Below are 22,483 nucleotides of genomic sequence, written 5' to 3'. Positions count from 1 at the left end.
CCAAAGTACAGAAACAAGAGAAACAGTTAGTGCTATAAGTAATACCAATACAATAAGTGAAACAAGCTAGTATGAATACAATAAGTGCTGAGTGGAAGGCTCAGGGTAGCACTTCCTGAAGAGGTGGGTCTTCAGCCTGATGAAGGATGGGCAGCGACTCCGCTGTCCTGACGTCAGTGGGAAGTTCATTCCACCACTGTGGGGCCAGGACAGAAAACAGACGTGACCGGGTCCATCGGCCGCCAGGACCTCTGAGCGACCGATCATGAAAACAACATCATCAAAGAAGGGTTCAGGAAAGACCGGTTTAATGCAGCTGTGAACAATACAACAAGTGCATGATTTGACTTTGTCATAAGCTACATTGAATGAAAGTGTACCATAAGTCTGATGTGCCGGTGGAATCCTGGTGTACTGACTATATATGAATAATAACTATGAATCAACCCAGCCGGTCAGGAGCTCTGACCGGCCTCGTGTGGATGAATTGTGCCGCTCGAGGTCCTCCGACGTGCAGAAACACATCCCTTCAGTCTGTCCTTACAGATGGGGCGTTCAGACCTCGCACCCAGCAGGGCGCTCAGAGATACTGTGTCTGGTTTCTGTGAAAAGGCCCGGGGGTGATCGGGGGGGTATCGGTACCAACCACGTCAGAATCAAACAAACACTGAATACACTTGAGAAGATCACATTGGGTTATTTAGGCCAGGGGCAGCAGGGACAGACAGGTTCTTAAGTCCATCGGTCCGGCGCCTTTGGCAGATTGCGTCTGCGGACGAGGAACCGTAGGGAGCTGGATCGACTGAAGATAAAACTGAACATAGCTGCCAGCTGATCGTTACGATTCTATATTATATAAACACTCGGTGCACTGTCCTGTGAAATGTCCCCACTGCAGGACTAATAAAGCATCATCTTCACTTTGCTAAACTCAATGACATTAAACTGATTCTAAAACACGTCCAGCTCATTAGGAGAGTCAAGGGCTGGCTTTTCCATTAGGAGACATTAGACACTGCATCCCCATCATGGACTTCACACCCTCCCACTCATGGCGTGGATCACCAGCACTGAGCATGTTCTCCATGTGTCCCCGTAGCTAAACTGAGCTTAAGTTGCTTTTTTTTGTTTTTAGCTAGTTCCTGGAGTTCCCTCTACCCGGTCACATCCCCTTTGTGGCCCGACAGCAGGAGGCACCGCTCGCCGCCCCACCGGAGAGGCTCCCGGTCCTCAGAGGGCCCGCGGAGACAGTGGAAAAAGCCCGGAAGAAACCCGAGGGTTAGGGTCACGGTCGCTTCTGTGACGCGCTGCACGACGCGCTGCACGACGCGCTGCACGACGCGCTGCACGACGCGCTGCACGACGCGCTGCACGACGCGCCGCCATCACAAGCGCCGACAGGCTCCCCTTTGCTTTGCATCATGGGGAAAAACAGCGCTCGGTCTCGATAACCTGCAGGAGAAATGAATCCTGCAGATTCTTTGTTGGCGCTCACCTCGTGTTTATATGTCTGGTGTTAGCCGATATCTTTTTCTTACATGCAGGGCTGCGTATTCTACTCAAAACCCACAACTATCGATAACACGATCCCTCAACAGGATGTGCTGCTGACACAGTGTGTCTGTCTGCAGGCGAAGTGGCAGCCCTCTCATGGAGGGGGGGGGGGTCACATCAGAAATACATTGCAATACAAACCATGTTTTTGAGTTGGGGGACAGAATACAGTCTGTTGATTTGTATGAACTCATTAAAGAGCATTAAAGTAGCCTTCATGGTCTTCACTCCTCAGTGATGAACGCTGGTATGTAGTTACACATATTTATCTATATATATATATATATATATATATATATATAGATATATATATATATATATATAGATATATATATATATATATATATAGATATATATATATATATATATATATATATATAGATATATACTTACAGGTTAGTTACAGTGTCCTAAATATCTGTAACTAACCCGTCTCCATGTGCTGTTTAAAGCTCGACACCCACTGCTACATTTAATATTATTATCAGTCATATTTCTATTTTTATGGCTATTGCTACCTAGGGAATAACCATATTGGTAAAGCCAGTTTCTGTGCACCACTGTGAATGAACTACCTATTAAATAATGAGATTATTGTGTTAAGAGCTTAAGGGCATAATGAACATAACCGCTTCACCTTCAGTTGTCAATGTTTAAACTATGCTCAGGGGGTTGAACTACAGAACTATTCTGTTCTGATTCTAAGGTTATTAGTGTGCTTTTGTTCTTGATCATTTGCAACAATGTAGCGACTATCAACAAGGGAAACATCATCACTGAACACGAGTTCTACCGTCGAAAACAGACGGAAGATACAGTGAACGTCACGTCAGTGCCTCGTCGAAATGGAGAGAGATTTGATTGACATCGTTCGGGATGAGGGTGGAGCTACCTACCTTGACGTCATCAGTGATGACGTTCATTCATGTAACGCTCTATCTGTGGGCATTGGATGCAGATCTGGAGCTTTGTACACGTACGGTGTGTTTTCTGTTGCATTCACGGTTAAAGGGTTGTGACTTGAGGTTCTTTTGTTTGGCTTTTAGTTGTGAGAGGACCGGGAAGTGGAAATCTGACAACACAATAGACAACAATAGATTCAGAATAGTAAGAAGAAGAATAATAAATAAAAGAGCACGTCTGTGAATAACACGTGAGGACCGGTCACGAGGGCTCTCCTCTTCCCGGTTGAAACGTGCGGAGGGTGTGACTGAGCACCAGCATGGTGAACACCGGGCACCGTTACCGTCTCACTCGGAGCAAAAAGAAAAAAAAGAGAAAAGCGCTGCCCCAGATAACGGTTGTCAACACGCGCAAAGGGCATATGCCCACATACACAAACACAGGCTGCGGTGAGACGCGCCGGACCCCCACACCCGCATAACACACACACACACACACACACACACACACACACACACACACACACACACAGACGATGATGTGCTTTATGCATATTACACGGCTAGATGCGTGACATGCGGGCGTACAGCGTGTGCTTCACCTTGACGGTAGTCTGCTGCGGATGTGCAGTTCCCGCCGTCTCCACCAGGCCTCGGAGAATTTCCTCTGTGAGTGTGCTCGTGCGCCGGCAGTGAGGGATGTGTTGTATCATTCAGGCTGCCCGGCAGACGCGCGGTCGGTCCTCCAGACGGAATCCTGCAGCCGCGGAATCATGGCCCTCAACATCCCCGGCGTGGCCGTGATGGTGTTCTTCTACCTGCTGGTCCTCGGGATCGGCATCTGGGCTTCGTTCAAGTCCAAACGGGAAGCCAAGAAGGGCCAAGGGGACACGACCGAGATGGCTCTGCTGGGAAACCGGGGCATCAACCTGGTTGTCGGCATCTTCACCATGACAGGCGAGTAACTGCGGCACATGAACGGGCGACAACAGGAAGTCATCTTGCTCTTTATGCGCGTTGTGAAAAGATGATCCGACTCTGGCTCTTATTCAGACACGATGGCGCGTAATGGATGATCATGTAATCCATTTCTCTGTAACGTCCTACGATGTCGTATTTGTAAAAGAATGCGTACAAAAAAATTTAAATATATATATATATATTATTTTTTTATTTCAATGAATTTGTATCTGCATTATGAATCCTTTGACTATAATAACTGATGAACGGTTTAAAAGAAACAGGAAGTTAATGCGTTTAAATAAACGGAGTCGATGTAACACACAGGAGAAAATGAATCAGAATGACATTTAGCTTCATGCTTATGCATGTCCACTTCTTTAATATTGCATGATGACGACTCTCAGCCCCAATCACTTGTCGCAGCTCACTTTCAGGACATTTTAAAGTAATTGGTCATTAAATTTACATCACGTTCCTCTCTAAATTTAATGTCTTATTCAAGTTGCAGTAGACAGGCTGGTTCCTACACCTCAAGTCCTGAAAGGTGATATATATATTTTTTTTATCTCGCACAAGATAGAAATATCACCTTACATCCAGTGAGGGGCTTAGTAGGTTCTCACGTTACGGCCGTGATTGAGTTCGACAGGAGCGGCGGCTAACCTTCCTGTCCTCTGTCCTCTGTCCTCTGCCCGCATGTGACTGTGTTTTGTGTTTTGTGTGGACAGCTACGTGGGTCGGAGGTGGATTCATCGTGGGCACAGCAGAGGCGGTGTACAACCCGTCCATGGGACTGATCTGGGCCGTGATGCCTATCGCAGCGACCATGTGCTTCGTCATCGGTGAGGTTTCACTCGTTAACAGTATCGGGTAGCGCTGAGATCGTAAAGTGGCCGATGGTATGCCACTGTTCTACAGCGGTGTATACACCGATCCCCGGAGTGGTGTTCCACTGTTCTACAGCGGTGTATACACCGATCCCCGGAGTGGTGTTCCACTGTTCTACAGCGGTGTATACACCGATCCTCGGAGTGGTGTTCCACTGTTCTACAGCGGTGTATACACCGATCCTCGGAGTGGTGTTCCACTGTTCTACAGCGGTGTATACACCGATCCCCGGAGTGGTGTGCTACTGTTCTACAGCGGTGTATACACCGATCCCCGGAGTGGTGTGCTACTGTTCTACAGCGGTGTATACACCGATCCCCGGAGTGGTGTGCTACTGTTCTACAGCGGTGTATACACCGATCCCCGGAGTGGTGTGCTACTGTTCTACAGCGGTGAATATACCGATCCCCGGAGTGGTGTGCTACTGTTCTACAGCGGTGTATACACCGATCCCCGGAGTGGTGTTCCACTGTTCTACAGCGGTGTATACACCGATCCCTGGAGTGGTGTGCCACTGTTCTACAGCGGTGTATACACCGATCCCCGGAGTGGTGTTCCACTGTTCTACAGCGGTGTATACACCGATCCCCGGAGTGGTGTTCCACTGTTCTACAGCGGTGTATACACCGATCCCCGGAGTGGTGTGCTACTGTTCTACAGCGGTGTATACACCGATCCCCGGAGTGGTGTGCTACTGTTCTACAGCGGTGAATATACCGATCCCCGGAGTGGTGTGCTACTGTTCTACAGCGGTGTATACACCGATCCCCGGAGTGGTGTTCCACTGTTCTACAGCGGTGTATACACCGATCCCCGGAGTGGTGTGCCACTCCTTTTCCAACGATACAAACAGTTTCCTATAGAGGCTAGCTCTGATGCTGAGAAATAGAGCCAACGCGAAAGTGCCATAAAATGCAGTTCCTCAAACGGCCACTTGAGGCTTGATCCAAAAGCGAGTCAATCCCCATAGACCTCTATGTTAGACTGCTCAACTTTACAGCACAAATAAACGTGTTTGAATCCCAAAATGTGGGTTTTGGTCTCTAGCTACTATCCACTCATCTGTTTAAATGATATGAAGGCTTAACGTTAGGCGTGATTAAGATCATGGACGCTGTGAGTGACAGGTCTTACACACTGGACCTTTTTAAAAAAACAGCCTATGTGTACGTTTTCCAGTGACCTCTTGTGGACATGTGAATGATGTCCCGTCTCACAGGTCTCTAATGAGGACCCCTTGGATTTCAAATGAGGGTCCAGTCTAAGTCTAAAACAAACCCAAAACAGGTCCCTGAATATTCCTCACACCGTTGACTTCACTCAGTACAGTCTGGAGGAGACTTCTGCAGAAGTGTTGCACTATACAATTTTATGGCACAAATGCAACAAAAGTATGATATCTTGTGCATGAAACTTTACACCTAAAATGAGGATGCTCGCTTGTTATAAGACGACATAATATGGAACATAAGCATTACCTGCACTTGTAAATTAGGAAGAATTTTGCATCTCTATGCAAACGGCGACCGTGGGCAAAAGAATAAAAACCTGTGATATGTGGGACCACAGGTAGAGACCCAGTGGCCTAGTTGAACCAAAAGGTTGGCGGTTTTGATCCCCGGCTGCTACCGTCGACGTGTCCTTGAGCAAGACAATGAACCCCAAGTTGCACATCGAGCTCTTTACAGCAGCCCACTGCTACCGAAACGCTAAGGATGGGCTAAATGCAGAGGTCAAAGTGTACCTATGATTGTAATAAAGTTTAAGTAAAATAACACACAGAGACATCCTGACACCAGTCGTTTCTTAACCTCAAGCAAGTAGTTTTAGTTGCAAATGTAACCGGACCTAAACAATAGAGGTGGCAGATCACAAAACACTCATTGACTAACGACATAACGGCATGTTGATTCCTAAATCAAAAAGGTTCATATTCTTCACTGTAGCTGAGCTAGGACACCTCAGACTGGACTCAGCTCTACACCTCAGACTGGACTTTAAAGTACTGGATCAGAAATGAACGTGTATCTTTTTGGTTGTACTATATGAAAGCATTAAGGCTCCGTTATCTGTGTACTTTTATTGCTACTTAATGTTTACAGTGTATGGATTCCTTTCCTCTGGAAACTACTCAAAGGCCTGCTGGGCAATGTGGGAAATCACTCTGCTAAAGTAGAAGCCGGTTAAGAGAAATTTGGTTTTCTCAAAACGGGTTAATTATAGCACTTCATCACACAGGCTCTGTTGAAATGCATCACACAGCACGGTGTACTGTAACGACACTTTTGATCAAACACAGCTTCCCTTATGTCAGGAGATTAGCAGAGAAAAGGCAGCATTCCTCTTCCACATGAAAGTCACATGAGGCGAGAGCGATTTATCCTCCTGAACCCGGATGAATGTAAGTCAATGTGGATGCATGTTCCACTGACTGCGTATTCATATTGGCCGGGTTTTCTTTGTGCTTTGTGGAATAAAACACATTAAGAGGGGAAAAAGCAGAGGCACAATTTCACACAGAAAATCACATATTTACTGAATCATCATCTACCATCTATGGCGAGACGAGATGCATCAGCGTCGAAGTGGCTCACCACTTCTGCATAACGGCTTCCTGTTGAAGATGGGGGGGGGGGGTACACCAGGGGACATTCAATGTGAATCGTAGGAATATTCAAACAAGAAATGTCGTGTTTCGCCCAAACTCAGACATCTGGTGAATAAAAACAGCTTCCTTGTCTTAATTCAATCTTTCCGTTTCTTTCTCTTCAGGTGGGCTGTTCTTCGCCGAGCCGATGAGAAACAATAAATACGTGACCATGATGGATCCTTTCCAGATCAAATATGGAAAAGTACCGACGGCCGCTCTGTGTCTGGCTTCGCTCATATCGGAGATTATGTGGGTAACGGGAACACTCATAGGATTAGGTAAGACCGCCTCTATGTGTGGGTGCGATGCATTCGATACTCGCGCGTTGACCCTGGCAGCGGAGCAGCTGTTGATCGCAGCTCTTCGCCGAGGTGTTGAGTGAAACACAAGCCGTTATCTAATTGTACGGCCGGTCTGAAATAACTCTATCAAAGGAGACCAGAACTCACACCGGTAAACACAGGAGTGGTCTGAGACATTGTTGTAATGCAATCAACTATTTGACTACTGAGATAAGGAGAACACCATTGACTGATTATCTTCTTTAAGGCACATTTGACAAAAAACATCTGTTCTTTTGTGTTTATGTAAAAACAAATGATTTAGGGATCATGTATCTCTTGCTTCTGCTGCCCTCTCTTCTATTGTACTTAGTTTTTCTCCTATGGTTATGATGGTTGTAACGGGCCTAAACACAGTCATAAAGTAAACGGGTAAACAAGGTTCTGTTACAAGAAAGAAAGGTGGTGCATTCACTGTGTCAGGTGACTTGATAAAGAAACTACAGCATTTCAAAGACTTGGAGGGTGTGAATGTGTGATTTAGTAACGCAAAAAGGGCACAAGTTCAATGCAAAGCTGCCCTTGGCAAACTATTTAACAACTGATTAGATAGTCAACTTCTGTCTCGCCCCTCCTACAAAACCCTGTAGAGCACAAGAATAACTCCATGTTTACACTCGACCTCAAACAGAGTAGTAACGTACCTCCAGTGGTCTTTGTTTTAACTTCCTTCGGCCTGAATGAACTTCAAAATTCAGAGGAAAATGTTTAGATTTATAAAGTGATGGCGTACTTTACTTCTCTTATTGTGAAAAATAATTTCAAGGTTAGCGAAACATTGAGAGCTTTGGTGTTTTAGTGGAACATCGCTGTGATGGTTCTACATCCTCACAAGTGTCTTAACTGTGGAGATGAGTGCATGTACACAGTGGTTGTAAAACACTTGTGTGTGTGTGTGTGTGTGTGTGTGTGTGTGTGTGTGTGTGTGTGTGTGTGTGTGTTACAGGTGTAACCATGAGCGTGATCCTGAACTTGTCCTACACTGTGAGCATCTGGATTTCGGCTGCTGTGGCCATCACCTACACCCTGATGGGAGGTCTCTACTCTGTGGCCTACACAGACATCATACAGCTCATTCTCATCTTCATCAGCTTGGTGAGTTACCGCTATTCCTGCTTCCTGATGTCCTATAGATCATTGGATTTGTATTTGTATTTTTTTAAACCTGGAGCTATACCAGGGAGGTTTTGGAAAAACAATGAAACCATTATTCTGGCTCTGTTTAAAGTTAAAAAATAGCCCTGTAAAGCTCAGTAATTGACATGTTGTGTCTCGTTTCTTTAAACAGAAATGCAAAAACATCAATTTGTGGTTTTAGGCGGAGTTACGTGCTGGAACTACTTCTTCACGAACAAACTCACTCAGTACGTGTGTCTCTGCTTGTTGCCTGGCATCATCTCATGCCAGCTGTACATTGTGTGAGTGTTATAGATCTTGGCAGGTGAACTTTGGAAAGAGCCACGCTAGCTGTACTCTTTATGCTAATTATTTATGACAGATGCTATTAGCACCTGTTTGTCAGAAGCCAACAATGCTATTTGCACCAGGTCGGATAACATGGCAGAGACGAGCACCAGGTGTCCGTAGCCAACAATGCTATTTGCACCCGACCCGGGCAAACATTGTACACTGAATGTGTACATGTTTACTGCTGTAGGCTATGTATATTTTTCCTAGACGTTTACTAAGTAGTTTTATTGCCTAAACCTATCCAAGTAGTTTTGTTGCCTAAACCTAACCAAGTAGTTTAGTTGCCTAAACCTAACCAAGTAGTTTAGTTGGCTAAACCTAACCAAGTAGTTTAGTTGGCTAAACCTATCCAAGTAGTTTTGTTGCCTAAACCTAACCAAGTACTCTTATTACCTAAACCTAACCAAGTACTCTTATTACCTAAACCTAACCAAGTAGTCTTATTACCTAAACCTAACCAAGTAGTTTTGTTGCCTAAACCTAACCAAGTAGTTTTGTTGACTAAACCAAACCAAGTAGTTTTGTTGCCTAAACCTAACTAAGTAGTTAAGTTGACTAAACCAAACTAAGTAGTTTTGTTGCCTAAACCTATCCAAGTAGTTTTGTTGACTAAACCTAACCAAGTACTCTTATTACCTAAACCTAACCAAGTAGTCTTATTACCTAAACCTAACCAAGTAGTTTTGTTGCCTAAACCTATCCAAGTAGTTTTGTTGACTAAACCTAACCAAGTACTCTTATTACCTAAACCTAACCAAGTAGTCTTATTACCTAAACCTAACCAAGTACTCTTATTACCTAAACCTAACCAAGTAGTCTTATTACCTAAACCAAACCAAGTAGTTTTGTTGACTAAACCAAACCAAGTAGTTTTGTTGCCTAAACCTATCCAAGTAGTTTTGTTGACTAAACCTAACCAAGTAGTTTTGTTGACTAAACCTATCCAAGTAGTTTTGTTGCCTAAACCTAACCAAGTACTCTTATTACCTAAACCTAACCAAGTAGTCTTATAACCTAAACCTAACCAAGTACTCTTATTACCTAAACCTAACCAAGTAGTCTTATTACCTAAACCTAACCAAGTAGTCTTATTACCTAAACCTAACCAAGTAGTTTTGTTGCCTAAACCTAACCAAGTAGTTTTGTTGCCTAAACCTATCCAAGTAGTTTTGTTACCTAAACCTAACTAAGTAGTTTAGTTGACTAAACCAAACTAAGTAGTTTTGTTGGCTAAACCTAACTAAGTAGTTTTGTTGCCTAAACCTAACTAAGTAGTTTAGTTGTCTAAACCTAACTAAGTAGTTTAGTTGACTAAACCAAACTAAGTAGTTTTGTTGGCTAAACCTAACTAAGTAGTTTTGTTGCCTAAACCTAACTAAGTAGTTTAGTTGTCTAAACCTAACTAAGTAGTTTAGTTGACTAAACCAAACTAAGTAGTTTAGTTGTCTAAACCTAACCAAGTAGTTTTGTTGCCTAAACCTAACCAAGTAGTTTTGTTGCCTAAACCTAACCAAGTAGTTTTGTTGCCTAAACCAAACTAAAATGTTTTACTATTCTTTGATAGATTTATGAAAGCAGCTTGAGCCTTTTCATTCAATAGTTTACATGTTATACTATTAACTAGCTTTGAATGAAGGTTTTATTCATGTATTAACCTTATTTGTGAGTGAATCTCTTTGTTTTTTGGCTATTGTGCCCTGATGGTGTCTAGGTAAAGGTGTAGCTGGTGTGATGGGGGCTCACTGGTTAGCAGCGCTCAGTCCAGCTGAAGGTCTTCTCTCTTCTTTGTTTGTCTTAGTGGCTGTGCGTTCCCTTCGCTATGATGGGCCCCGCTGTGGTGGACATCTCTGAGACGGCCTACAACTCCACCTTCCAGTCTCCGTGGGTCGGCACCCTGGAGGCAGACCGGGCCTGGAGGTGGATCGATAACTTTCTACTTCTGGTGAGACTGAACAACTTCTCCAGAAAGATCGGAATGTGTGTTAAAGGTGACGCTTATTTAAGGTGAAGTTTGTTCCAGGGTGCCGGCAAGGATGTCCTCTGGTTCACTGTGTTATTAAATCACGGGCAGCATATCAAGTTCCAGACTGGACTGGATCCAAATATGCTTTTTGAAGATTATATCTCCCTTCTTTCAAAAGACTGTTATCTGTCTTATGCAACGGAGTGGACCGCACTGCAGGTGTTACACAAACACTCTCCTTCGGTTTCATTTCATCGAATAGAACCTGCAGAGATGTGAATTCCTCCGTTGGAAGCAGTTTGGGACTTTGACAGCTAGCTTAAATTTTCAAGACCGACTCGCTGCCGAGATTAGCGGATAATCATGACACCGTGCAAAGAGGTCTCGCTAAATCTGTTAATAAGCTCGGGTGAAGGAGACTGAAGGACTTTACCTCCCAGCAGTCCTGAGAGCTCCTCGAGAGGACGAGGTTTTTTAAGGTAGGGACCATTGATCCAGGTCTGGATTGTGCCCCTCGTGTTTTATTACACTTAGGTCACAGAGTTGATCATTTGTTCTGCCAAAAAGATGTATTTATTTTAAACTGAAACCTTGTGTTTCATGTGTTTTCTTTAGGGGGGGGTGTTCTGTTCATCTTGATCAAACAATATTTTGTCCATAGTTTCCCCGTTGCAACTAATCCAAACACAGATGGAGGCCAGAAGAGACTCACCTCTTGCTTACTTTGTACGATACAAGAAAAATATTACGACTATAGATAACGCCGCGTGATAATGGACCTCTAGGTTTGGCGATGCATCGAGTTGCTCGGGGGAGAGAAACCCTTACCTCGTCTTGGGTTTTGTCCTCCATCTCTTCAAGGGTTTGGGGAACTTGGGTCTTCAGAACTTCCACCAGAGGACGCTGTCGGCCGCCTCCTCGTCTACGGCCAAGATCACCTGCTTCGCCGCAGCGTTCATCGTCCCCACGCTGGGCATCCCTCCCATACTGCTCGGTGCGGTGGCTGCATCAACAAGTACGGAGAATGAAACTCTTTAATCTTTGGCTGTATTTACTCTTTGGATTTTGTTTCACAAGCTAAGAAAGTAATATTTAAGTCAAGTCCGATGTTGCTGAACTAGATTAAATTCCAATAAACCTTGTACAGTGCAGGATGTAAGACTTTAGATTCCTGCCAAATGATATTAAATCAAATCTTTATCCTAATCTAAATCAAAACGACATATTTAACTTCATTTTGAATTGCGTCTGTGTCCGTTTTGTCTCCACGTTCCTCAGACTGGAACATGACTTCTTACGGTTCTCCGTCTCCGTTCGAGCGCGGGGAGACGGGACTCATCCTGCCCATCGTGCTGCAGCACCTCACCCCGACCTACATCTCCATCATCGGTATCGGGGCGGTGGCCGCCGCCGTGATGTCGTCCACCGACTCCGCCCTGCTGTCTGCGGCCTCCATCTTCACCGCCAACATCTACAGGAACATCCTGAGGCCGCAGGTGAGGACGAGACCAATCGGACGTCCTTCGTAGTCCTTTCACACCGAAGGAAGTACGTTTTGCTGAATATCCTACTTTTCCTCCTCCAGGCGTCACAGAGGGAGATCCAGTGGGTGATCCGGATCTCGGTGGTGGTTGTGGGCCTGGCCGGCACGTCCCTCACCTTCCTGGACAACAGCGTCCTGATGATCTGGATGCTTCGATCCGACCTCACCTACACCCTCATGCTGCCGCAGCTCGTCTGCGTCCTCTTCTTCAGCATCTCCAACGCCTACGGCGCCGTCCTGGGCTGCGTGGTGGGCATGCTGCTGCGGGTGCTGTGCGGGGAGCCGCTGATCGGCCTGCCGCCCGTTATCAAATTCCCAGGATGCACTCTGGTAAATGGCGTTTACATCCAGCACTCCCCGATCAGGACCATTTGCATGCTCTCTGCCATGGCGGCCATCCTGTTGTTCTCCTACCTGGCGGCTCTGCTCTTCAACAGAGGCCTGATCCCTGAGCGCTGGGACGTTTTCAATGTGAAGGCTCAGTACTCGAAACAGTCGCAAGCCGACGCCGTCTCCGAAACCAAGGACGAGAAATCGAAAGAGCCAAATGAGAACAATGACGTCTGTGAGCCTATGTTAGAATCAACGTGTTAAGTAAGGAACCTCATTTAAGTACATTTTTTTTACATTATACATCAGTAAGGACTGGTTTATTAACAAATGTTTGCAATGTGTAATGACATAATTTTAACAGTACAATATATTTTGATTTTTTTGTATACTTTTATATACAACACAAATGGGGAAAAAAAAACATCACACCTCTTTATTATAAGAGCTCAGCTTTACGTTTCATTGATGGATTAATAGACAATACACCCCCCCCCCACCACCACCACCACCTCCACCACCACCACCTGACTAGGAACATGTAACGTCTTGCAGATTAGCCATAAGCGCTGCTGTTGATTGAACTTTAATTTGGTGTTCATGCAGACGGAGGAGGACTGTTGAGTCACACACAATGCTGTCGCCGCACGCCGTTTAATAGGACAACCGTTAAAGGAAACCGTAATCTCCTTACAGCAGAGCGGCTGTCGAAGGTCCACCCTTTGATGTGGGCTCACTGTACCCTCGGTCTGCACGGCGAAGCTCCGTTAACGTTGGGAAAGAAAACAAAGACACGGACTGAGATCAGCCAGGGAAACAAACATGAATTGCATTTGACTGCATTTAAATGAGCTTTTTGAACTTCCAAAGACAAACATTAATAAAAGTCTCTTAATGCAGAGGCTCAGTGACCCCTGCGGGCCCCCGGGGCTCGAGCACGCTAGGCTCATGAGCTAATCCCTCACAGCTTTAAAAGGTCATTTCATATTTGAACCCACAAAATTCTGCTTTTTGGTCCAAGTCCTGATTTCACAGCAGGCACTGGCATTAAAAAAAAAACAATAGAAAAAAGCCTAGTTAATATTGAAACCGAGGCGTGACCCGGGGGTTGAACACCGAGGAAAACACATTTAATTATGGTTTACTGAGCAAAGCATCATATGGAAGCAAAGGGGCCTCGCTGACCTGAGGTTCTTAATACAATCGCTTCATTTAAAATAATCCATATTTCCTTTACAAATGCACTTTATAGTTTTATCGTCTTGAAATATGAGTTCAGGTCCATCGTCGGGCTGCGGTGTGACATGTCCTCTAACACGAGCGATGTTTTAAACACTATGCTGCAGAGAGCGGTCGCTTCAAACAAACCAACCAAATGACTTCGATGCTGAAGGGAAGCATCCGTCAACGAGCGAGAAGCTGCGGCCAATCGGTGGCCGACAGCGGACTGCTGTCTGTCAAACAGGCCGGCCGCTCCTCCCCCTTCATTCCCCTTTTTTTAGCCACATGGAAAACATCTGAAGTGAGCCGACACTATCCGCAAAAAGAGAAGTCACCCAGTCTTCAGAGTGGAGCACTCCACGGGTTGATGTTGGAGTAAACACTGCCGCTCATGTTTTAATCTGTACGGACACATTAATAAAGCCTTTACATGAAGTCCTCACCACTTCATCTGTGTGTCCTGTAAGCTCGTGATGACACGGCAAAAATAACCCCCCCTCCCCCTCCCCCTAATAACTCCACATGGAAGTGTGTGTGGCATGCCGGCAGTGTGACAGGTGTCCGTACAGCCCCCCCCCCCCCCCCCCCCCCCCGTGACAATCTAAGTCCGGTAACAATACATCAGCGCGGTATTATCTGAGGGGACGTCTCGCTCTCGACTCGTCTCTGTGCCAACAGGTCCGGTGGAACAATCGTCCCACAGGACGCGGTAGCACAGCCGGAAGGTAAAGGTCTTCTATAATAAGAGCGAGTGAGTGTCCCCGTCCAGAGGATGGAGTGTGGACGGGGACGAGGTTCAGGATGAGAGGACAGCGCGTCACATTAGAGCCGCTTTAATACGTGGACCTGCTTTGTGTTAGTGTTGAGCGGACAGCTGTGGTGTTTTCATGATATCATTTCAGAAGATTTTAAAACTGCAAACAATAAGCCCTGTAAATGTTTAGTTGGTTGTTGTTTTTTTTGCGAATGTTTTAGAAAATGTGTGAAGAACATCAGTGAAGAATGACCGGAGTACTTCCCAATCAAAGCGTTGCCCGTGGGAGCGTCCACACGTTCCACACGTTCCACACGGAACATTACCCATTAAAGATCAACGACAAAAATTGTTCTTTTTCAAACAGGTGTCACGTCTGTAAAAGCTTCTATCACCCTTGGATCATCTGCTCGTATATATTTAAGATGAATAAAGAATAAAGTGTGTGACGTTTTACTCGAGCCATAAAAATTGGTTGTAAAAAGGGGACGAAACTATTCGGCTTCTGCCGTCAGTAAAAAAAAAAAAAGAAACGTGAGAAAGTTGACTTTTCTGTTTTTGTTCTGAACTAAACGCACAGCGTGACGTTTCACTGTGCTGCACTCACAGGTAGACGTGGTTCAAGGGCTTAGTGATGATGATGATGATGGTGATGGTGATGATGGTGATGACGCAGTGGAACAATCAGAGGATGGCTGCAGCGACACCTGCTGGTCATCTGGTGGAACAGCAGCGCACCAAACCTGGTTCAGACGCATTAGTATCATCACTTCATACTCCTGGATCTCTAACGGATCAATCAAGTCATCATAAAGAAGTCACACAGTTAAACACACGATGTCCAAACACAGAAGAACAACAGCGCTGCCTACATGAATCACTTTGACGGGTTTTTAAACTACACCTTCTGAAGCGCAGCCATGTTAACAACTCCAGAGATTCATTATGAAGACTTTCATGCGTCTCTGTTATGAGTTCCTACCCGGGGGGGTCGGGGGTCGTGCTGAGGGAACATCACTGAGTCAGCTGCTCTCTCTAGGGGATCAAACGCTCCGCTGAGTCTCACCTTCGGCTCCGCTCCGTCCTCCAGAACGGGCCAGAACGTGTTCTAATGAGGCAGCAGCTAAAAGGAGCCATAACAGCATTCAATATTCTATCCATCGATGTAAAGCAAATTAATTTGTTTGTCTTCGTTTCACATTTTGCTACTAAGCTACTCATTTATTAGGCAACAATTACTTTTGCAATTTTCAGCACCACAGATGAAACACTCCAGACTACACATAGTACATCAGTACATCATTTATTTAAATATTAGGAGATAAAACAATCAAGGTTTGAGGTGATTTTAAAGACAGGAGAGTCACTGGGTTCACAGGGTGAGGAGCAGAGAGAATGTGACCGCTACATCAGAGCTGAACGACGCTCAGAAAATATCACATTCAAACTTTTGTTGTTGTTGTTTCAGGATCAAGATACACTGTAGGCAAAGTTTGCTCCTCAATCAAAAAGTCCAGATGTAGTGGTCTCAAGAACGCCCACGAAATACTAGAAAGTCAGTCTTCTCCAACAACTCTTAAGTCTTTGTGGGACACCGACAGTGTTCCGTCTTCTTCTCCCAGAGGAAGGAAGGGAAGGAAGGAAGGGAAGGGAAAGGGAGGGGAGGGGAGGAGAGGAATTCCAGTGCTGGAGGTCACGAGGGCCCCGATGGTGTTTCTGTTCCAGGTTTGTTTTTGGGGTCTAGAACCGTCCCCTCATACACGACCTTGTTCTTGATGCCGTCCTGGATCATCCTCTGCTGCACACGCAGCTTGGCGTTGTTCATCCTGCAGTAAAACCTGCGGAAGGAGGTTTCTGTTAGAGGGCTGTTTACAGTCAGGACTCGCTCAGGAGAGTCCCAACCCATCCTGCTACAGGCCTAGACTGCTGGGAGACTTCCCATGATGCACCGAGCTGCTCTCTGCTCTCCCTCCGTAGGCCTTTTAATCCCAGTAATGCACGTTAAGAAGGCAACAGCTCTCCTCTCCTGGAGTGTTGTGCTTTCTCGTCTCTCTGTTGTGTTTTGGTGCTAAACAAAAAGAACTGAATGTAACGGAACGGAGAGGAGACTGCAGCTCATGTTCAGAGAGAAACATTGTCAGCTGGGTGTTTGTAAAGGGTGGAGTCTGTTCTGATCAGAGGGTGAAAGACAGAAAAGAAAAGGATGAAGTGTCCATCAACACAGAGACCTACCAGGACCCGAGTGTCGTGAGCATGAAGCCTGCGAAGCCCACGTCAAAAGACCGCTTCACCCGACCTGTGGACAACAGCAGAGACACACATAAATGACACACACACACACACACACACACACACACACACACACACACACACACACACACACACACACACACACACACACACACACACACACACACACACACACACACACACACACACACACACACACACACACACACGATGAGACTCACTCGTGGACAGAAAGTGCAGCAGACCAGCTCCTATCGAGCCCCCGGCTCCGTGCAGGATGGCGTCTCTGGCACACGGAGTGTTCTGGACATCCAGGATCCCCAGCAGCCTGAAACCCTGAAGACAGAGACAGAAGTAGACCTTAACTGAGACGTATGTTCTCTTAACTGAGACGTATGTTCTCTTAAATGTGACGTATGTTCTCTTAACTGAGACGTATGTTCTCTGTGACGTATGTTCTCTTAACTGAGACGTATGTTCTCTTAACTGTGACATATGTTCTCTTAACTGAGACGTATGTTCTCTTAAATGTGACGTATGTTCTCTTAACTGAGACGTATGTTCTCTTAAATGTGACGTATGTTCTCTTAACTGTGACGTATGTTCTCTGTGACGTATGTGCTCTTAACTGAGACGTATGTTCTCTTAACTGAGACGTATGTTCTCTTAACTGTGACATATGTTCTCTTAACTGAGACGTATGTTCTCTTAAATGTGACGTATGTTCTCTTAACTGAGACGTATGTTCTCTTAAATGTGACGTATGTTCTCTTAACTGTGACGTATGTTCTCTGTGACGTATGTGCTCTTAACTGAGACGTATGTTCTCTTAACTGAGACGTATGTTCTCTTAAATGTGACGTATGTTCTCTGTGACGTATGTTCTCTTAACTAAGACGTATGTTCTCTTAACTGAGACGTATGTTCTCTTAACTGTGACGTATGTTCTCTTAAATGTGACGTATGTTCTTAACTGTGACGTATGTTCTCTTAAATGTGACGTATGTTCTCTTAACTGTGACGTATGTTCTCTTAAATGTGACGTATGTTCTCTTAACTGTGACGTATGTTCTCTGTGACGTATGTTCTCTTAACTGAGACGTATGTTCTCTTAACTGTGACGTATGTTCTCTTAAATGTGACGTATGTTCTCTTAACTGAGACGTATGTTCTCTTAACTGTGACGTATGTTCTCTTAAATGTGACGTATGTTCTCTGTGACGTATGTTCTCTTAACTGTGACGTATGTTCTCTTAAATGCGACGTATGTTCTCTTAACTGTGACGTATGTTCTCTGTGACGTATGTTCTCTTAACTGAGACGTATGTTCTCTTAACTGTGACGTATGTTCTCTTAAATGTGACGTATGTTCTCTTAACTGAGACGTATGTTCTCTTAACTGTGACGTATGTTCTCTTAAATGTGACGTATGTTCTCTTAACTGTGACGTATGTTCTCTGTGACGTATGTTCTCTGTGACGTATGTTCTCTGTGACGTATGTTCAATTAACTGAGACATATGTTCTCTGTGACGTATGTTCTCTTAACTGTGACGTATGTTCTCTGTGACGTATGTTCTCTTAACTGAGACGTATGTTCTCTTAACTGTGACGTATGTTCTCTTAAATGTGACGTATGTTCTCTTAACTGAGACGTATGTTCTCTTAACTGTGACGTATGTTCTCTGTGACGTATGTTCTCTTAACTGTGACGTATGTTCTCTGTGACGTATGTTCTCTTAACTGTGACGTATGTTCTCTGTGACGTATGTTCTCTGTGACGTATGTTCAATTAACTGAGACGTATGTTCTCTGTGACGTATGTTCTCTTAACTGTGACGTATGTTCTCTCACATTCAGTGATATTGATGCCTGCAGTGATTAAACACTAGCGTCTGTATCCAGTCATTTCACACATGCGTTGACATGACTTTGTTCTTGATTATATATGTTGTATAAGTATATGTTGTGTCTATCCTGTGTTACACTGTGTGTGTGTGTGTGTGTGTGTGTATATGTGTGTATATATTAATGCGCATAACAATAACACAGCCTTCGAATTCTGCTTCACCGTGAGCAACTTAAGAGAACTTCACGAATCAAGTGAACCGTTTTATTTGACCTTCTGAACGCGACCGAGTCTTTTAAAATGCGTCATAACCGGTTTAACGTTCCACGAACCTTCGTCTTGCTCTCCTGCTCTTCTTCAGTCATTGTGCCTCAGTATTTGTCTCCTAGCGCGAGCTTTACACCGTCATGTAATGAGCATTTCTTTTTGTAACCATATTGATTGCCGCGCATGCGCTGCATCTACTGAATGGGTCCATCCGCTATTAATCGCCGACTCGAAACGAGCAAACGGCTGATGTAAAGTTCCGGTGTAACTTTAAACTGGTTAAATGGCGATAAGAAGGTAAATTATATATATATATACAGTATATATATATATATATATATATATATATATATATATATATATATATATATATATATATATACTGTATATATATATATATATATATATATATATACATATATATACTGTATATATATATATATATATATATATACATATATATATACTGTACATACATTAGGATTTTAAAGGTTCGTCTAAACTTTTCATATTTAGAAAAAAATAAATCTATGAATATGTAAAATAGTTAAAGGATTATGTTTGCAATATAATGTTTGCGTGTAATGTGTAATTTCCTGTATATTTCTTGATTTTTTTTGTTATTATCTGCAATTACATAATGCAATTAAATTGTGTTGACATGTTGCACCAAAATAAAAAGAAGAAGAAAAGACCGTACTGTAATATAATTACATCAAATGTATGTTCTTTGCTAATAAAACTGCATGTATGCAACTGCAAATCCTGCAACACCAGTGGGCCTATTGCATCCAGTCAGAAGAAGCAGCTGCTGAAATACAATCCTGTGCTTGACTCTCGGACGTCTTCTCAATTGTTCCACTCAGTAAAAAAACAAAAACAAATCACACTGCGTCATCTGAGCCCATTGAAAGCGTCGACGTCACAGACGCTCCGTGTCAGCAGGAAGTCAGCGTGTCACAGTGATCCCACGCTGATGAAACGGGATTACTCGCTGCCGGGCCTCTTCCTGCTCTAAGGTCAAGGTGGAATTCTTGGCCGCACATAAATTCTTTTTTACAACCGGCCCTTCTGAGATACAATAATAGCTTTTAGCAGTCTGTGGAATATAGATTCAAACTGGAGGTTCCATTGTCCAAAGAGCCTTTTCCATTCTGGACAGCAGTCACACGGCACCTGGGTGAGAACCAGGAATCCTGAGCGCTCAACCGCACAGGAAACACTCTCACATCCATCGAAACACTTTAACTGTGCGTCACTATCAGTGGGATCTACAGGATTCACCTCTGTGTAAAGACTCTTTTTACACCGGTCACTAAACAGAATGGTGTAGCACTGATGATTAATCCCCTGTTACAACAACAAACTAAAGACAAGACAAAGGTCATTTAAATGTAGGCATTAAACGAAAATGAACAAAGTCAAAGACCTAGAATGCAAAAGATAGAAACTCTCTCACACAACTTTATTTATCAGTGTTATGAATATTACATTATAGTAGGCCTACTAATTATATACCTTAACATTGGTTGTATTCACGATTAGAATTTGAAACGTTACAGTTCAGCCTCAGGTCATGAAGCCGCCTCCCTCTTCCACGGTGGCCTTGAGCAAGGCACTGAAGCTGCCCGCGCATCCTCTCACACGACACAACTCTGCCGCTTTGAGTGCGTGCGACAGGATGTAGAAGTGATCCGGAGAGAGTCTAATCCCCCGGTTGAAACGAGATTAAAGCCGCACTATGTGTCCCCCTTTAACATAAACAGGTAACCAGGGTTATGTGAGCAGCTTTCATCCTGGATACCAGCACCTGTGGAGCATAAAGACGGAGCAGGACGGCCGGCCTCAGCACACTGCCAGCAGACACCGGAGAGGTGAGTCAGGCCGAGCTCCACCGGTCATCTACGTGTTCCTTTATCTTCATAATGAGATGAATATAGAATATCAACGATAAAACAGCAAGCCCTGATTTACAGCCTACTTTAAAGAGCTCACAGGTCGACACTGATGCCTTTATTGATGTTGAATTGATAATGCGTTGATGTTTTATGGTGCCACGTTGTGTGTTTTTACTCCTGAAGGTATCCAGGCGAGAACGTTATTGACCGACCGACCGACCCACTCTGCCTCCTGCAGGATGATGGCCGTACAGCTCAGAGGAGCGACGCTCCCCTTGATGTTGAGCTTGTTCCTGGGAGCCTCACCTGCCATCTGGCCCCTGGCTCCTGCAGGTAATTTAAAACAAGGCAACAGGGCAAGCGAAACGTGAGGCGAGACATCAGAAAAAGAAACAAAAGAACACCAGCAGTAATGAATTCACGAGTGAAGTGAAAGTTTAAGCAAACGTGGGAGTTTAGATAGAGCATATTAGTGGATAATAGACATTAATCGATGGTCACATCAAAGTGGAAGTGGCATGTCATGAGAAAGAAAAGAAGAAGAAGTGTGTTTTGTTGAACAGGAACTGTGAATATTCCACTCATGTGTTGGCAGGGGGGCCCCGATGGTTCCCTTGTTCCTCTCGTGAGAACACTAAAATGCAGCATGTGACACATTTATACCAAAATTGCAACATCTCCCATCAACCAGCGGCCTCCCAGCTGCCGTCCTGCCGGCTCATCAACCGCACGGTGTCTCTGGAGAAGGAGGGCTGTCCCAAGTGCCACCCGGTGGAAACCACCATCTGCAGCGGTCACTGCGTCACCAAGGTAACTGTGGGTAGTGTGGGGGGGAGTCTCGCTCTATAGCTCAGCTCTGCATGGTAGAGAAGGTAATCAGATGGCTTTTGCTCTAGACATAAAGATAACAATGAGCTGTATGCATGTGGTCTCTGTCTTTCTCTTTTAAACAGTGTGCACGTCTGCCTCGTGTAAGAGGAAATGATACCGTGCTAGCAGTCACATGTTCATGGAGTCATCAGCTTTTTTTCACCACTAGTCATGCATGACCTCGCCCATCTGCTGCTGCGACACTCTGGGAACAAGCTGCACATACCATGAAGTCTCTGCTAGAGACAGCCAGGCGCTCACATGAACATTGGACCAGGTCTTTATTAGCCCACATCAGTGGTGAAGGGTTAGCGTTGATTCATTGTGAGCTGGGCTGTCTTAGACCAGCGCTCCTCGCCTCTCTCATGGTTGATGCTACGTGTGACCTTCTTCATTACAAATGAACACGCCTCGCTTGTGTTTGCTCCCCCCTCCAGGACCCGGTCATCAAGATACCGTTCAGCAACGTGTACCAGCACGTGTGCACGTACCGGGACTTACACTACAGGACATTCGAGCTGCCCGACTGTCCTCCCGGCGTGGACCCGGCCGTCACCTACCCGGTGGCTTTGAGCTGCGGCTGCGGCCGCTGCGCCACGGACACGTCGGACTGCACCTACGAGAGCCTGCAGCCCGACTTCTGCATGCGCGACACACCTTTCTACTCCTAGTGTTCTGCATGAAACGCACTAAACATCGGCTGCACGCGCATCGACTGTTGTGAATAAAAGTGGTTACATTTATTAGCGCCAAATCACTTGTTGCGTAGTT

The 22,483-nt window shown here is 44.9% G+C and overlaps 3 protein-coding genes across 3 annotated transcripts in view; 2 read left to right on the top strand and 1 right to left on the bottom strand.

Annotated features, from left to right (window-relative positions):
• The first annotated feature begins 2,542 nt into the window (after positions 1-2,542).
• LOC137890313 (high-affinity choline transporter 1-like) lies at positions 2,543-15,025 on the top strand. Its single transcript, XM_068734507.1, has 8 exons — positions 2,543-3,413; positions 4,148-4,261; positions 7,080-7,235; positions 8,245-8,393; positions 10,567-10,710; positions 11,593-11,746; positions 12,010-12,227; positions 12,317-15,025. The coding sequence occupies exons 1-8, from the start codon at positions 3,080-3,082 to the stop codon at positions 12,866-12,868; spliced, it is 1,821 nt and encodes a 606-aa protein (XP_068590608.1). The 5' UTR covers positions 2,543-3,079; the 3' UTR covers positions 12,869-15,025.
• Positions 15,026-15,863: 838 nt separating this feature from the next.
• On the bottom strand, positions 15,864-19,143 carry cox20 (cytochrome c oxidase assembly factor COX20). Its single transcript, XM_068734514.1, has 4 exons — positions 19,010-19,143; positions 17,051-17,165; positions 16,812-16,875; positions 15,864-16,417 (listed from the first exon to the last, which is right to left on the bottom strand). Exons 1-4 carry the CDS (start codon positions 19,040-19,042, stop codon positions 16,273-16,275), a joined length of 357 nt encoding a protein of 118 aa, XP_068590615.1. The 5' UTR covers positions 19,043-19,143; the 3' UTR covers positions 15,864-16,272.
• Positions 19,144-20,735: 1,592 nt separating this feature from the next.
• lhb (luteinizing hormone subunit beta) overlaps positions 20,736-22,483 on the top strand; it is a 2,220-nt gene continuing 472 nt past the window's right edge. Inside the window, exons 1-4 of the mRNA XM_068734513.1 lie at positions 20,736-20,818; positions 21,026-21,175; positions 21,534-21,652; positions 22,150-22,483. The exon at positions 22,150-22,483 is cut by the window's right edge and continues 472 nt beyond it. Coding sequence (XP_068590614.1) covers positions 21,082-21,175; positions 21,534-21,652; positions 22,150-22,383 — 447 coding nt within the window. The 5' untranslated portion in view covers positions 20,736-20,818; positions 21,026-21,081 and the 3' untranslated portion in view covers positions 22,384-22,483. The remainder of the gene's footprint in view (positions 20,819-21,025; positions 21,176-21,533; positions 21,653-22,149) is intronic.

The sequence above is a fragment of the Cebidichthys violaceus genome, unplaced genomic scaffold (genome assembly GCF_023349555.1).
Source record: "Cebidichthys violaceus isolate CVI_PGR_0920_01 unplaced genomic scaffold, fCebVio1.0.p SCAF_64, whole genome shotgun sequence".
In the NCBI taxonomy this organism is placed as follows: Eukaryota; Metazoa; Chordata; class Actinopteri; order Perciformes; family Stichaeidae; genus Cebidichthys; species Cebidichthys violaceus.
The sequence above is the reverse complement of the archived record's forward strand: the minus strand, read 5'-3'. Positions and strand labels throughout refer to the sequence as shown.

Bases quoted from the DNA above. Each gene is read 5' to 3' on its own strand.
- LOC137890313 (XM_068734507.1), top strand. From the start codon at position 3,080: ATGTGCAGTTCCCGCCGTCTCCACCAGGCCTCGGAGAATTTCCTCTGT. The intron at 11,747-12,009 runs GTACGGAGAATG...CACGTTCCTCAG, and splicing joins TGCGGTGGCTGCATCAACAA to ACTGGAACATGACTTCTTAC. The intron at 12,228-12,316 runs GTGAGGACGAGA...TTCCTCCTCCAG, and splicing joins GGAACATCCTGAGGCCGCAG to GCGTCACAGAGGGAGATCCA.
- cox20 (XM_068734514.1), bottom strand. From the start codon at position 19,042: ATGACTGAAGAAGAGCAGGAGAGCAAGACGAAG. The intron at 17,166-19,009 runs GTTCGTGGAACG...CTCTGTCTTCAG, and splicing joins AGCAGGAGAGCAAGACGAAG to GGTTTCAGGCTGCTGGGGAT. The intron at 16,418-16,811 runs GTAGGTCTCTGT...CTCCTTCCGCAG, and splicing joins CTCACGACACTCGGGTCCTG to GTTTTACTGCAGGATGAACA.